The sequence below is a fragment of the Triticum urartu genome, chromosome 2A, assembly GCF_056163025.1.
Source record: "Triticum urartu cultivar PI428250 chromosome 2A, HENAU_Tu73, whole genome shotgun sequence".
Taxonomy (NCBI): Eukaryota; Viridiplantae; Streptophyta; class Magnoliopsida; order Poales; family Poaceae; genus Triticum; species Triticum urartu.
The window spans coordinates 40,646,696-40,661,725 of record NC_141874.1 but is presented as its reverse complement, the minus strand read 5'-3'; the positions used below and the strand labels follow the sequence as shown (position 1 = coordinate 40,661,725).

The window sequence follows — 15,030 nt, the reverse complement described above, 5'->3', positions numbered from 1 at the left end:
CACAAACAAACCTACAAATTGACGGAACACCACGTGACTTATTTAGTTCACTCCCGGTTAGGTACTCAACAAAATTAAATGTTGTTGAACATGGCAAAAGGGTGAAGCAAAGTAAAACTATCTATCTAGTCAAGTTTAAATGAGGCCAGAAACAACGAACAACAATTCCGGAAAAATCCTCATATGCATATATTAGGTTTGGTACTGTTCTGCCCTAAACACAATTTTAGAGTTGTTAAACATGCAAAATAAAGCCACCATATTAAACCAGGCATTTTTCTACCCCATTTACAAATATAATTTATTTAAAACCGAGCTACGGTTTAAAAGTTATGAAAAAAATCATTTTAGCATGGCAATAGGAGCAAATTAATGCAAACAGCTGTTTAAACATTTTTAACATGGATCGATGCACGGTTGTGGAGTTATTAGCATTTTGAAACAATGGCATTTACTGAAATTATGCATGCCATGAAAAGATGTCTCACACTAAAAATAAAAGGCCAAAGAAGAAAATATGCGGAGCTGGGAGTCGAACGCAGGACCTCTTGAATGGATGCATGCACGAGTGACCAGTGGGCTACGATGAAAGATTAATAAACAAAGCATTTACACGCAACATGAACCATACCCTGGTGCAAGTCTGACGAAACTGAAAACTGAAACAGCGATAGCTTGCTCTGAACCGTGGCTGCTCGATAGATGCGGGGTCAACGCGAACATACAAGGCAGCGAGGCATTCGCGCGCAGGGTCGAAGGGGACGCAGCCATGGCGACTCTCGAGCGGCTTCGGTCTTGTCCGCGACGGCGCTGCTGCTTGCATACGGCCGGTGGAGGCGAGCGTGCACGAGCACGGGCAGGCTGGAGACGTGGATCCGGCGGCGGCGAGCTTGCCGGCGTAGGGGACGAGGGCAAGCAGCGGTGCTCGGGCGGCGAGACACGGGCGTCCTCCTCATCTGCTCAAAGCAGAGGCCGGACCTGGCATCGGCGGCGCGCAGGAAGAAGACGACGGCGAACTTGGCGCGCGAGGGAGAGGAGCTCGGGCTGCAGGAGAGGTCCGGTAGGGCAGCGCATGGAGGAGGGCACGCCATGGCTGAGGCCCTGGTGGACTTGGGCGGTGGAGCCCGACGTGGCGACGGCTCGACGAGGACGTCCATGGCAGCGGACGCGGTTGACCCGTGATGAGGCTTGCGGAGCGAGGGAGGCAGTAGGCGCGAGGCAGCTTGCTGGCGAGGGCGAGGCGGATGCAGGCGAGGATGACGGCGACGAGCTCCTGCTGGTCGCCGGCGGCGGCAGGATGAGGTGGCGTCGGGGTCCAAAGTGGGGTCGAGGAAGCATCGGGCGCGTCGTGGTAGTCTGAAGGTCGGGGTCGCCGGTGGGTTCGCGGGATGCAGCACGGGCACGGCGGTATCCTCCTGGGCTGCTGGAACGAGGGGGGGTTGGAGTCTCCGAGCTGCGCGGGCCAAGCTCGGGATGGCCATGGCGCTCGAGCTCCTGTTGAGGTAGAGAGAGATGAGGAGATTAGGGAGAGAGAGATGCAGGGAAGAGGGAACAAAAAGAGACGGTCGCGAGGGGCTGGCCTGGAGGTTCTGGTTGCCGACGACGGCGACGCGAGGGGACGAGGCCGAGCGCTCCTGCTCGGGGCCTCGAGCAGCTACACGATCCATTCGGGATCGAGGAAGAAGAGGTAGGCTTCAGGCGCCTGGGCAAGAAGCAGAGGGGGAGCTCGGGATTGAGGCTGCTGCGATTTGGGCGGTGCGCAGAACGAGGGAGGTGGTCGGAGATCTGGTTGGTGGGAGGAGATCCCGAGGAAGACATGAAAGAGGTGGTTGGCTGGCGGCGGCGGGATGGGAATGGGTGGATTGGACCAGTAGGGGCTAGGGTTTAGACTGATATTTATATCAGATGAATTTAGGTTAGGGACTAACTCGTCCCTCCGATCGTAATCGGACGGTCGCGAATAAATAGCTAGGGAGTCCAAATGAGAAACCGATGATGATTTAGGGATGTTCGGGGATGATTCGGATCCATCGGTAACGACAACCCGGGTCGGGTCCGGGACAGCTTTCGGACGCGCGCACGAGGAGGGCCGTGGGCTGATGAGAGAGGTTAGGTTGGGCCTGGCGGTAGGTAGTGGGCTGTGGAGAGACCGTGGGCTGAGAAGGGGGAGAAGCAGAGCGGTCCGGCGACTGTTCCCGGAGACCGAAAACGTCCGGCGTGTGCCCGGCTATAATGCCGCTATAGTTTAACGGTTGGGCTATCAAACGGACTCCGAACGCGATGAAATTTGACAGGCGGTCTTCCTACACTAAAATAAGACCGCACGCCAACTTTTAACCCATTCCGAGAACATTTTCCGGCCACTTATAAAATAATATTTCGGACATGCCGCGGGTGCGTGCGAGTGTGGTTGGGCTCAGAACGGACAACGGACGGAACTGGGGGAACCCGGACGGATGCAAGTTTAGAAAACATGATGATGCAATGCACATGATGACATGATAAGATGCAACACGCAAGCAAAAGACATGGCAACATAGCGAATCACTGGAAGACACCTGGCGCAACGGTCTCGGGGCGTTACAGTGATGCATGTCAGCAAGGCAAAAGCCATCAGCTCCCATTCCCATTGTCTAGTCGTGTAGTTACAACTCCTCTTGAAATTGTGTTTCCGGATGTATGGGGCCCTGTCCAAACTTTAGTTAGTGGTCACAACTACTATGTTAGCTTTATTTATGCTTACAGTCGATTTACTTGGCTTTATTTTCTTAAGCGCAAGGCGGATGTGTTCAATGTATTTCTTCAGTTCCAAACTCATGTTGAGCGTCTCCTTAACCATAAAATCATTCATGTTCAATCAGATTGGGGGGGTTGGGGGTGAATATCGCAATCTCAACACATTTTTTGGGAAACTTGGGATCACACACCGTGTGTCCTGTCCACATACACATCAGCAGAATGACTCCGCTGAACGTAAGCATCGACACATAGTAGAAACTGGTCTAACTCTCTTGGCACATGCATCTGTACCGTTTCGTTTTTGAACTAATGCCTTTTCAATAGCTTGCTTCCTCATCAACAGGCTTCCCACAAGAGTTTTAGACATGAAAACACCCATTGAGTGTCTACTTCAAGAGACACCTGACTACACATTTCTCAAGGTTTTTGGTTGTGCCTGCTGGCCACATCTTCGACCATATAACCGTCACAAACTCGAGTTTCAATCAAAAAATGTGTGTTTCTAGGGTATAGTTCTCTTCATAAAGGGTACAAGTGTCTCCATGTTCCGTCTAATCGTGTCTATATATCTTGTGACGTTATTTTTGATGAGAATATTTATCCTTTTTCTAATTTCCCGGCGTCACAAAATTCATCCAATTCTAGTTCGCCATCGCTTCCTTCATCTGACCAATTTGTAGATGCTGCATACTCTTCTTTTTTTGCTTCCTAACCATGGTGCAGGTACTAGACGTGGTGCACGGCTTGAGTTGCTAGATGATGCAGCAGCTACAAACGCCCCTCACAACAATTGCATGCAAGAGATCCCAGGCAATGCATCGGATGATGGTTACGTGCATGCGTGGGGTATTGAACGCATGCAGCGCCATGCAACGGCAACTCGAGCCGAGCCTGAGCCAGCCGAGCTGTGCACAGCTCCTGTTCCCGCTGGGTCGCACTCGACTACTGAGTCCATTGGCTCGACTGCGCCGGAGACCGAGCCGCAGTCCCCCTCGGCTCATGACAAGGCTGAACTGGAGACCGAGCAGCACTCATCGACGCCTACGACTGCGCGTCAGACAGCAACTAGCCATGATTCTAGTGTGGCCTCTCCTGTGTCGCCGTCTTCTGGACCGGTGCTGTCGCTCGTCCCGTCACCGGCTCCTATCGTTCCTTGTCGAGTGCACACGCGCAGTCAAAGCGGGATTTTTCAACCGAAGCAATGAACTGATGGTACTGTTGCTTGGCTTGCTACTTGTATGGCACATGCAGTCTCTAATCCAACATCCGAACCACGGCATTTTCAAGCAACAATGACCATACCTCACTGGCGAACTGCCATGGAACAAGAATTTCTCGCACTCCAGAAAAATGAGACTTGTAAACTTGTCCCTCCTCCTTCCGGGGTCAGTGTGATCAATTCTAAGGCGTTGTTTGGATAGTGAAGATTAGCGATAGGATTATAAAAAATGAGTTTTTAGCCGATTTCTAGGAAAACCTGTTTTACGTCAGTTTTTCCGAATAACCAGTTTATAAATAACTACATTTGGTATGGAAATTTGGAAAACTAGTCGGCCCAGTTCCTTATTTGGATGCCCACGACTACTAGCTGCTTCTATTCCTATTCTCCTCCCGTGAGTGACTCACTTCCCCCAAATCCCACACCATGGCCTCATCCATCCAAGCTCGTTGAGCTGCTGCTGCCCTCCGATTCCTCCTCCGCTCGCTCACACCGCTGCTCCCTCGTCTAGCCCGTGGAAGAATCCGCGCGCGGATGCCGAGTACGGCGCGCCTCCGCCGTCCTGGACACCGGTTGCTGCTGGACTCCCAGGTCGCCAGGTACACGCCGCCGCGCGCGGACGCCTACTACTGTGCGCCTCCGCCCCTTGGATGTTGGTTGCTGCTCGCCTCCCCTCCCCTGGACGGGTAGGTCCCCAGGCGTACTCCGTTTCATCGGCCGTCGACCCCGTACAAGCTGTACCTAGCGAGCAGTCCTGCTTCAGGTCAACGCACAGGCCTGCCTCCCCTCAACGCCGGCCGTGCAGGCTGCACCGACATCAGCCTGTATCGGCGGCGCCGGGGGCAGCAGGCAGCTGTAGCGGATGGGGATTCCAAGCTAGCGGATGGGGATTCAGAGGAGCAGGTATGTTTGATTATTATTTTCAAGTTTTGTACTAGTAAATTAACATGAACTACATCATGCATTTGACGAGAGAAGCTACAGTTATCTCCCTTTTTGGTTTCTTAGCATGTTTTCATGGTCTACATCATGCACTTGCGGAGAGTATACTACTTCATAACTGACAGGACTTAGCAATTAGCTACATATCTACTTGGTCCATTGAAGAATCTGGTGCGTAGGTACAAGGGGAACACTTGAATGTCACATAAAAATGCACCAATTTTAAGTAGTTTATTTGTTGCTTTACTTGCTGAAAAGATTGGTAGACAATAACATTTCATCTTGTAGCTCCAGATAGAGAGAGGGAGAGGCAGAGGGTGAGAGAGAGAGATAGAGCATATAAGCCTATAAAAGAATGGGAAGTTCATGTCCATATAAAGAATTAAAAGTTGCAACAATAATTATGCAGATATATCTGCAATTGAAGATGGAAAACAAATATTACAGTATTTAATCATCTTCTGGTTGAGCACTACGTTGTTGATGTTTAGTCCACAACTCTCGGGCGATGGCAGCACGAACTCTCTCACCAGCAACTCTATCATCTTCTCTTGCTTGCCCATGAACTTGTTGATCACCATGGTCGGTATTTTGTTCTGTTTCCCATGCTCATAAAGCTCGAATAACTCATCAGGATGATTAACCTTCCTTATGAAGTTGTGGATAATGTAACAAGCCATAACAATTTTCACTTGAGTTCTGTATGGATAAGGAATTCCTCCTTTCCTACTTAGAATTGGAAAACGAGCTTTTAGAACACCAAAAGTCCATTCAACAACATTCCGCAACTGTGCATGTAGATGGTTGAACAAGTCCTTCTCACTAGTATATCGCCGATTACTTCCACGAAAAGAAGGAATATGATAGCGATCTCCACGATACGGGGCAATAAATCTTGGAGTATTTGTGTAGCCTAAATCAACAAGGTAAAATTTACCTGCACATTAATTTCATATCAAACTCATCATCTTTATATATATTGTAGATACACAAATAATTGTACTTTACCTTCAGGAACAACTAAACCCCCACTAGTCACAGCCCATCTTAGAACAGCTTGATCCGATGCAGAACCCTCCCATCCAGCAGCGACATAAGAGAATGTCATGTCAAATGACACCACTGCCATTACATTTTGAGACGGATAACCATGTCTGTTTCTATAAGGAGTTTGCTTATCAAGCCCGACTTTTGCCTCAATATGTGTCCCATCAATTGCTCCTAGGCAGTTCTGTTGGGATTTTTTGTTAGTCAAAAAATAAAGTTTAAATGGTGTCGACCTTCTATTTATGAAAAATCATATGTAAAAGAGCATCTGCTTCTAATAGCAAACATACCTTGAAATATGGGTAGAATCTTGCGTCAACCAATATTTTTGATGGGACTTGATTGCTTGAATCTGTTATGCAAACATCACGCAAACCATTTATGGTGTCTAAAAGTTTGTTGAAGTGTCGGCTGATTGGTTCGCCAGAATGCTGATATCTATCTTGGATGACACGGTTTCTAACATTGTGACCAATTGTATGTAGAAACATGAGTAGTTGTTCGTCCACTGTCATTCGATTTGTATCCTTAAGTAACTTCCTCTCGCACAAAGCATCCCGCAACAAGTAGAATGTGTGCTTCTCAAGACGAAATTGTTCATAAAATCTAACTGGATGTCCCTCTAAAAACTCTATCATTTTCTGAGCACCAGTTAATATAGAAGTGTTACGGGGCGTTCTGGATAACCTTGTGAACAACACATCACGAAACAAGGACACTGCAGAAATGTTATTAATAAGCACTTGTTCGGAATCAGAAAGTTCATCATCTGGCACATCCGAAATGTTCATAGATCCCTGCACGATTTGCACAGTTGACCATATCATCTCTGGATAATTGTTTTAAAATGTAATAGTGTTGAACCGGACAATGAACAATACCAAACTGAAAACAATATTTATTACATATGGCTTGAAGATCTATCCAACTAGGCCACACCTTATCTCGATATTCTTGGATAGCCTTATCCTTCTGAAAGTTGTTTAATGTTTTTGTTAATAATAGGATATGAAAACTTTATATGAATTCTACTTGAACAAACTTACCTTAATTAGTTCTTCCCAAATATCTTCTGGAGCTTTTATCATTTTGTCATCGTCATCCCAACCAAATCCCGTGAGTTTTAGAAGTCTGTCCATGGTGCTGTAGCAATTCCTGTAGTACTTATGACGATTTTTCAGTTGTTGTAATTCAAGTTTTTCTACCCTTGAATCATTGAATTGTTCTAAGATATCACGCCAAGCTTTCTTTGTGTAACCTCTTCCTTCTTTTCCTCCATGTAGGCTTTGATCTTTTAATATATTTAGCAGTATTTTGTCCTCTGAAGATTTCCATACATGGCGCTTAGCTTTATCTGTGTTTTCCTTCTTAATTTTTTTTCCTTCTCATCATCCATATTTTTCTACAGAGGGGATACAAGAAGCAATAATGGAAGATGAGTCATTTGGTTCAAAAGGAATAAATCTACGAAGTGTAAGAAAATGAGCATGCCACTAATCTTTTGTTCATGCTATGACTGGACACTTGAATTTTTGTCGCTTGTCTGTCTAACGGGATGTTCACATCCCTTATCAGTTATTTTCCTATGTTGCTGCCAAGATCTTTAATTTGCTATTAAATCTGGTCTCGCTTGCCCCACGTACTGCTATCAACATCAGATGACATCACAAGGTATTCTAATCTTCATCTGCTTACTGCTTAGCTCTTACTACACACTATATATTCTGGATAAATATGATTGATACTTTTGGAAAATTATCCTTACAGTGTGCTTTAAACTGCATCCTTATCATGAAAAATTAACTACTGCACTTGATATATATAGTCATGGATAATCTAATTGTGGTTCGATGTTAGATCATTTTAGTATTTATATAGGCATTCATAGTGCAATCTGATTCTCTTATGTGCCACATGTTCATATTTACGATACTCCCTAATCAGAGTTGCCTCTAATTTTTCCTTCAACAGTACGTGTTATCATTTAGATTAACAGATTACCAGGTTGTTGGATCTACTATGTCCTAGGAATTGCCCATATGAAATTATCAGAGGTTTTATGCAAAATAGGGTTCACTACCAAATAGATTAATTCAATCAACAGTACCATGAAAATATTTACAAATACAAATTCGTACTGCTGTGTAGGATGGTGAAGCCATGGAACCTGATTGAAGATGGGAAGACTGATTGAAGGTGGGAAGACGATGCACGAAAAGCCTGAAGGAGATGTGGAGCCTTATTGAAGATGACCAACTTCAGATCCAAGGTCAACGTCTCCCATCCAGTGCCTGTCACAGGGATCACAGCTAGCCCTTTGCGATCTGGGTGTATAACATGCGGGAAACAAAGTCTGTCTTTTATAGGCAGTGAAAAGGGCGCGAGGTGAGACGCAAAAAGCAGAATTGGCGCCATCTCAGGTTGTTGAGGAATAGGCAGGGGCGGAGAAAGGCAGTTGCATCTGTATATGCTAATCGCGTTTGTGGAAAAACGAGTAATACTAGTTTTCCCACAAACCCAGAATTATGGATTTTTGGGAAACGAGTTTCCCCTATCCACGGGGTTGTTGGACGAGCCAAACAAGATTTTTTACGGTTAGGCAGTTTCCTTGGCTTACGTAGATTGCGTCCTCTATATTCCTCTTATCCAAACAACGCCTACATGGATATTTAAGGTCAAAAGGCAGGCTGATGGCTCTGTTGAACGCTACAAGGCGCGACTGGTTGCCAAAGGATTTAAGCAACGATATGGTCTTGATTACGAAGACACTTTCAGTCCTGTCATCAAGCCTACTACTATTCGTCTTCTTCTCTCATTGGCAGTTACTCGTGGTTGGTCCCTTCGACAGTTGGACATCCAGAATGCATTCCTCCATGGTGTCTTAGAGGAAGAAGTTTATATGCGGCAACCTCCTGGTTTTGTTGATCCAGATCCTCCACATCATCTTTGTCGGCTAATCAAAGCAATTTATGGTCTCAAACAGGCCCCTCGTGCCTGGCATGCTCGTCTTGGTTCCGCCCTTCAGTCACATGGCTTTGTTCCCTCTACTGCAGATACATCTCTCTTTCTTCTGCAGCGCCCTGAGCTCACGATGGACCTTTTGGAGTATGTTGATGATATTATTCTCATCAGTTCTTCGCCTACTGCCGCCGACAAGCTCATACTAAGTCTTCGACGTGATCTTGCTGTTAAGGATCTTGGCCCCTTCACTATTTTCTGGGTTTAGAAGTGAGTAATACTGCTGCTGGTCTCTCTCTCACTCAGAAGAAATATTCTTTGGACCTCCTTCAACGTGCGGGTATGTTGAAGTGTAAACCTGTCACCACACCCATGGCTGCGACTGAGAAGCTCTCTGCAGATATTGGTGTGCTTCTCAGTTCTGATGACGCTACTAAGTATCGCATTATTGTTGGCGGGCTACAGTATCTTACTATTACTCGACCAGATCTTGCTTTTGCAGTTAACCGTGTCTGCCAGTATCTTCATGAGCCTCGTGACACACATTGGTCTGCAGTCAAACGCATTATGCGCTATGTTCGTCTTACTGCTTCCTTTGGTTTGCATCTTCGGCCGACCACCTCTGGAGTGTTGTCTGCCTTCTCTGATGCAGACTGGCACGGAGTCCTGATGATAAGCGATCTACGGGGGGTATGCTGTGTTCTTTGGTTCAAACCTGATCGCCTGGAACACTCGCAAGCAAGCCACTGTTTCTCGGAGTAGTACAGAAGCTGAGTACAAAGCTGTTGCAAATGCTACTGCCGAACTAATTTGGGTGCAGTCCTTACTGCGAGAGTTGGGTATTCCTCAAGACATACCACCGGTGCTATGGTGTGACAATATTGGAGCCACATATCTTTCGTCCAACCCTGTCTTTCATGCAAGGACAAAGCATATCAAAGTTGACTTCCATTTTGTGAGGGAACGAGTTGCACACAAACTGCTGCAAATCAAGTTTATCTCGTCTAAAGATCAACTTGCGGACATTTTCACTAAGCCATTACCACTTCCTTTGTTTGAAGTCTGTCGGCACAATCTCAACCTACTTGACACTGGTTAAGATTGAGGGAGGGTGTTAGAGTCCAGTTTGTATACGAATATAATTACCCTAGCGTATATACCTTGTACATGTACTACCTTATGCTATATAATGAAAGCAACGCAGCCCTATTGGGATACTGCGAAACCCTCCACCCGTTACGTTTTCTATACCGCGTGGTGCATGCAACTGACTAAACAGCAATACTGCAACACAAGCAGTCACTCACCGCCAATTGCTGATTGAGATTCCGTTGCGAAAAAGAAAAAGTTGATCGAGATTGCAGCAAGATGCGCGATCTGGCACGTTACACTGTGGAGTATGGTCAACCAATGCCATGGCAGGGCTCCTGATGATCCCATATCCCTCCTGGTTACTCCCTCCTTTCTGATTTATAAAGCTTATCTCAAAATTTTAGTTTTTCCATTTTATAAGGCTGGTCATAGTGGGGAGTAACTTATACTAGTGTCATAAATATGACAGTAGTCTAAGTTACTATCTTCATAGTATAAAGTAACGTAGTAGTAGTGTCATATGTGGCTTCATTTAATATCTTGTAGACTCATGTTGTCTTGGAAAGCGCTGTGTTACAGTAACATATTATGTTACCACTTCTCATTAACTACTTGCCACATAAGTAAAAATATCTCGAAGTGCATTATATTACTATCTAAGTTACTCCCACTATGACTAGCCTAAGATTAGTCACAGTGGGGAGTAACTTAGAGTAGTAACATGCATATGTTACTATTCTTTGTTACTACCTCCACAGTGGGTAGTAACATGTGTTGTGTCATGCATCACTTTATTTATTAGGTTGTAGAGTCATCTTTTCTTGATATGTGTGATGTTATTGTAACTAGCTATGTTATCATATGCCTCTATTTCTTCATTAATTACATGCCACATCATCTATTTTGTCTAGATAAGTGTCATGTTACCATCTATATTACTCCTATTATGGGTAGTCTAAGACTCAATTTGGTTGTTCTCCATCATAAGTTCATATTCGAAGGTGCATTAAATCATTGCATGCAAGTATTAAGAGAAAATTGACCAATGCATGTACTTTATATATGCATGCATTGCAGTTAATGCATTGGTAAATATAATTTTTTTGAGAAAAACAAGACATTAATTGGGTGCTTTTTTCAGCTAAAACAAGTAATCCACCACTCATCATCTATCTTGGTTGATGAGATTTTTAAATTAAGACCTATAAACCGGAAACAAGAAAGTAATTAACTTGATCTGGGAACATAAATTTACTTCCTTCTTGGATCTTGGTCAGCTTTGGGAAGACAAATCCAAACAAAGTAGCAGCGCGTGCACCATGCAGGCTGCACTACTACGCTAAAAATGCAAATGTCAACTCCAGCAGCTATACATCACTGCCGTAAAACCGGAAAGCCAATCACACTTACACTCCGCACCACCGTACGTGTTTCTACAGTTGCCAAAACCATCGTCATGGGCCTGAGTTTCTTCGCGGCTTAGGTTCATTCTCGTATCAACCCACCTCTTGATCTTCTAGTAATAATCCGGTCATCATCATCATCATCGGCTCGAGTTTCCTCACGGCTTACGGCAGCCCGTACGAACATCTAGCTTTACTGCTTGATCTTTTGGGGTAACCGCGCGGGTGGTAGGGCATGAGCCACATGCTGGCGCCGAATCATGCAAGCAGCAGTCAGTCGGTCACCCTGCATCGACGACAATAATCCGGTCTTGTTCACCTGGGCAATGCTAAACTTGAATTGTGGTCCTATGCCATTTTGATGACGACCCAGACGTCCATAAGGTCCGTAAGTTTTGATGTTGCTGACAAATTTGACTGACTCCAGATTACTAGTATTTGCTTCAAGAGTCTGCTTCGGTACAACCCCCACCACCACCACCCCCCCCTCCCCCGCGCTTAATCGTATAAGGGCATTTTGGGCATACGGTGCTTAACGTATCCCGTGCCGTATGGACAGCAGGTAGAGCCGAGCGCACGGCTCGAGCCGATACGGCCGGCTCGCATCTACCCTCTCCCCGTCATGCGAAACAAAAAAACCACGACATGCATTGATCACGCGGCCCGTTCCAACGTCGCCCCGCCCCGCCGATCGCCGCCCTTACCCGCCGATCGCCGCCTTTCCCCGCCGATCCAATGAGCATGAGGATGGAGCTAATATGGACATTGAGGAAGCTGAAATCCAGCAACGTGCGGTGGAGACACAGTTGAAGGTTATGGGTATGACATTTGCATCACAATGGAAGGCCTACATGTTCTATAATAACTACGCCAAAGACCGTGGATTCAGTATCAGAAAAGAGAAGGTGAAACGAGGAAAAGGACTTTCAACCACTGTTCGGTATAGGCGATACGTTTGCTCGAGGGCAGGAAAACGTCTCAGTAAATTTTTAAACCCGAAGGGCCGTACCCGCAGGCTAAGACCTGAGACTCGTTGCGAGTGGGGCGCACATTTAGTCGTGAAGTTGGAAAAAGGACGTGGAGTTTGGTTCGTGGCAGCTTTTATGGATGATCACAACCATTTGTTAGCTAGACCAGATGAGGTGGTATTTCTGCGGTCACATCGGTACAACCCCCCCCCCCCCCCCGCGCGCTTAATGTATAAGGGCATTTTGGGCATACGGTGCTTAACGTATCCCGCGCCGTATGCGGCGTGCCCATACAGGTAGAGCCGAGCTCACGGCTCGAGCCGATACGGTCGGCTCGCATCTACCCTCTCCCAGTCGTGCGAAACAAAAAAAACCACGACATGCATTGATCACGCGGCCCGTTCCAACGTCGCCCTGCCCCGCTGATCGCCGCCCTTACCCGCTGATTGCCGCGTTTCCCCGCCGATCTAGCTGTGATCACGCTGCCAATTCCAACGTATTCCCGTCCGGCCGACCGCCGCCTTTCCCCGCCGATCGCCGACCATTTTCCCCGTCTTCACCCGGGATCTGGCCGGCGCGGACGTTGTTGGAGTCGCCCGCCGTACGTGATGTCGCCTCCATGCAGGTCGTCGCGGTGACGTTGCCTACGTGGACGCCGTCGCCGTCCGGAACTCCGTGATCAACCTCTCCGGGAACGTCCTCGCCGTCCGCAGCCACGCCAGGCCGGCCGAAGTGCACGTGCACGCCATGTAAGCCGTCTAGTTTGTCAAAAAAAATTGTATCTGTAAATAATTCTGTGCAATCACTTGTTAGATAAGAAGTTGTCATCCGTATGATCGTAGTACATTTAATTTGATTTAAAATTGATAGATCAATTTTTATTATAATATTTTAGTGTTGGTTGTGAGATCATTCAATGGATAAAGAAACTGCATTTACGGATCTTTTCTTTGGACACGAGTGAGTGGGATGTTAGCGATAGTGTTGATCGTACGAATGGTAATGATAGTAAAGATGATGATGATGGAAGCGACAATGAATCCTGGTCGTCGTATGATAATTTACCTGAGGAGGATTTTGAAAAGAAGGAGGAGGGTGCTTGTAGTGAAAACGTAAGTGTCGTGTACAATATTTTCGTCGGATGAAGAACCATATGGTACTTACATGTGCATATGATTTTTTTATGTGCAGGAGGATATTGACGTCCAGAACGAGGAAAATCATGGTGTTGAATCTTTCGCGGATAACATAAGCCAGGTTCGGTCCAAAATTTAAGATGTCATTGAATAATAAAAACTTGTTAATGACAACTTACACTTGCTTATGTGGAATATTGTAGGCTAATTTTGATGGTTGGAGTGGTGATGATGAATATGAGCATGAGGATGGAGCTAATATGGACATTGAGGAAGCTGAAATCCAGCAACGTGCACTGGAGACACAGTTGAAGGTTATGGGTATGACATTTGCATCACAATGGAAGGCCTACATGTTCTATAATAACTACGCCAAAGACCGTGGATTCAGTATCAGAAAAGAGAAGGTGAAACGAGGAAAAGGACTTTCAACCACTGTTCGGTATAGGCGATACGTTTGCTCGAGGGCAGGAAAACGTCTCAGTAAATTTTTAAACCCGGAGGGCCGTACCCGCAGGCTAAGACCTGAGACTCGTTGCGAGTGGGGCGCAAATTTAGTCGTGAAGTTGGAAAAAGGACGTGGAGTTTGGTTCGTGGCAGCTTTTATGGATGATCACAACCATTTGTTAGCTAGACCAGATGAGGTGGTATTTCTGCGGTCACATCGGTACACCCCCCCCCCCCCCGCGCGCTTAACGTATAACGGCATTTTGGGCATACGGTGCTTAACGTATCCCGCGTCGTATGCGGCATGCCCATACAGGTAGAGCCGAGCGCACGGCTCGAGCCGATACGGTCGGCTCGCATCTACCCTCTCCCCGTCGTGCGAAACAAAAAAAACCACGACATGCGTTGATCACGCGGCCCGTTCCAACGTCGTCCCGCCCTGCTGATCGCCGCCCTTACCCGCCGATCGCCGCCTTTTCCCGCCGATCTAGCCGTGATCACGCTGCCAATTCCAACGTCTTCCCGTCCGGCCGATCGCCGCCTTTCCCCGCCGATCGCCGCCTTTCCCCGCCGATCGCCGACCATTTTCCCCGTCTTCACCCGGGATCTGGTCGGCGCGGATGTTGTTGGAGTCGCCCGCCGTACGTGATGTCGCCTCCGTGCAGGTCGTCGCGGTGACGTGGCCTACGTGGACGCCGTAGCCGCCGGCAACTCCGTGATCAACCTCTCCGGGAACGTCCTCGCCGTCCGCAGCCACGCCAGGCCGGCCGAAGTGCACGTGCACGCCATGTAAGCCGTCTAGTTTGTCAAAAAAAATTGTATCTGTAAATAATTATGTGCAATCACTTGTTAGATAAGAAGTTGTCATCTGTATGATCGTAGTACATTTAATTTGATTTAAAATTGATAGATCAATTTTTATTATAATATTGCAGTGTTGGTTGTGAGATCATTCAATGGATAAAGAAACTGCATTTACGGATCTGTTTTTTGGACACGAGTGAGTGGGATGTTAGCGATAGTGTTGATCGTACGAATGGTAATGATAGTAAAGATGATGATGATGATGGCAGCGACAA

At 46.7% G+C, this 15,030-nt stretch overlaps 1 protein-coding gene and 1 pseudogene across 1 annotated transcript; both read right to left on the bottom strand.

The window, feature by feature from the left end:
* Nucleotides 1-590: 590 nt before the first annotated feature.
* On the bottom strand, nucleotides 591-1,826 carry LOC147983406 (uncharacterized; annotated as a pseudogene).
* A 2,891-nt stretch (nucleotides 1,827-4,717) lies between these two features.
* LOC147983405 (uncharacterized) lies at nucleotides 4,718-6,765 on the bottom strand. Its single transcript, XM_087540719.1, has 4 exons — nucleotides 6,238-6,765; nucleotides 5,909-6,131; nucleotides 5,431-5,837; nucleotides 4,718-4,834 (listed from the first exon to the last, which is right to left on the bottom strand). The coding sequence occupies exons 1-4, from the start codon at nucleotides 6,736-6,738 to the stop codon at nucleotides 4,718-4,720; spliced, it is 1,248 nt and encodes a 415-aa protein (XP_087396845.1). The 5' UTR covers nucleotides 6,739-6,765.
* Nucleotides 6,766-15,030: the final 8,265 nt, after the last annotated feature.

Excerpts from the sequence above, each read along its gene's own strand:
- LOC147983405 (XM_087540719.1), bottom strand. The coding sequence starts at position 6,738 with ATGAACATTTCGGATGTGCCAGATGATGAACTTTCTGATTCCGAACAA. Across the intron at positions 6,132-6,237 it reads GATTCTACCCATATTTCAAG|AACTGCCTAGGAGCAATTGA; the intron begins GTATGTTTGCTA and ends AAATCCCAACAG. Across the intron at positions 5,838-5,908 it reads GGGTTTAGTTGTTCCTGAAG|GTAAATTTTACCTTGTTGAT; the intron begins GTAAAGTACAAT and ends ATTAATGTGCAG.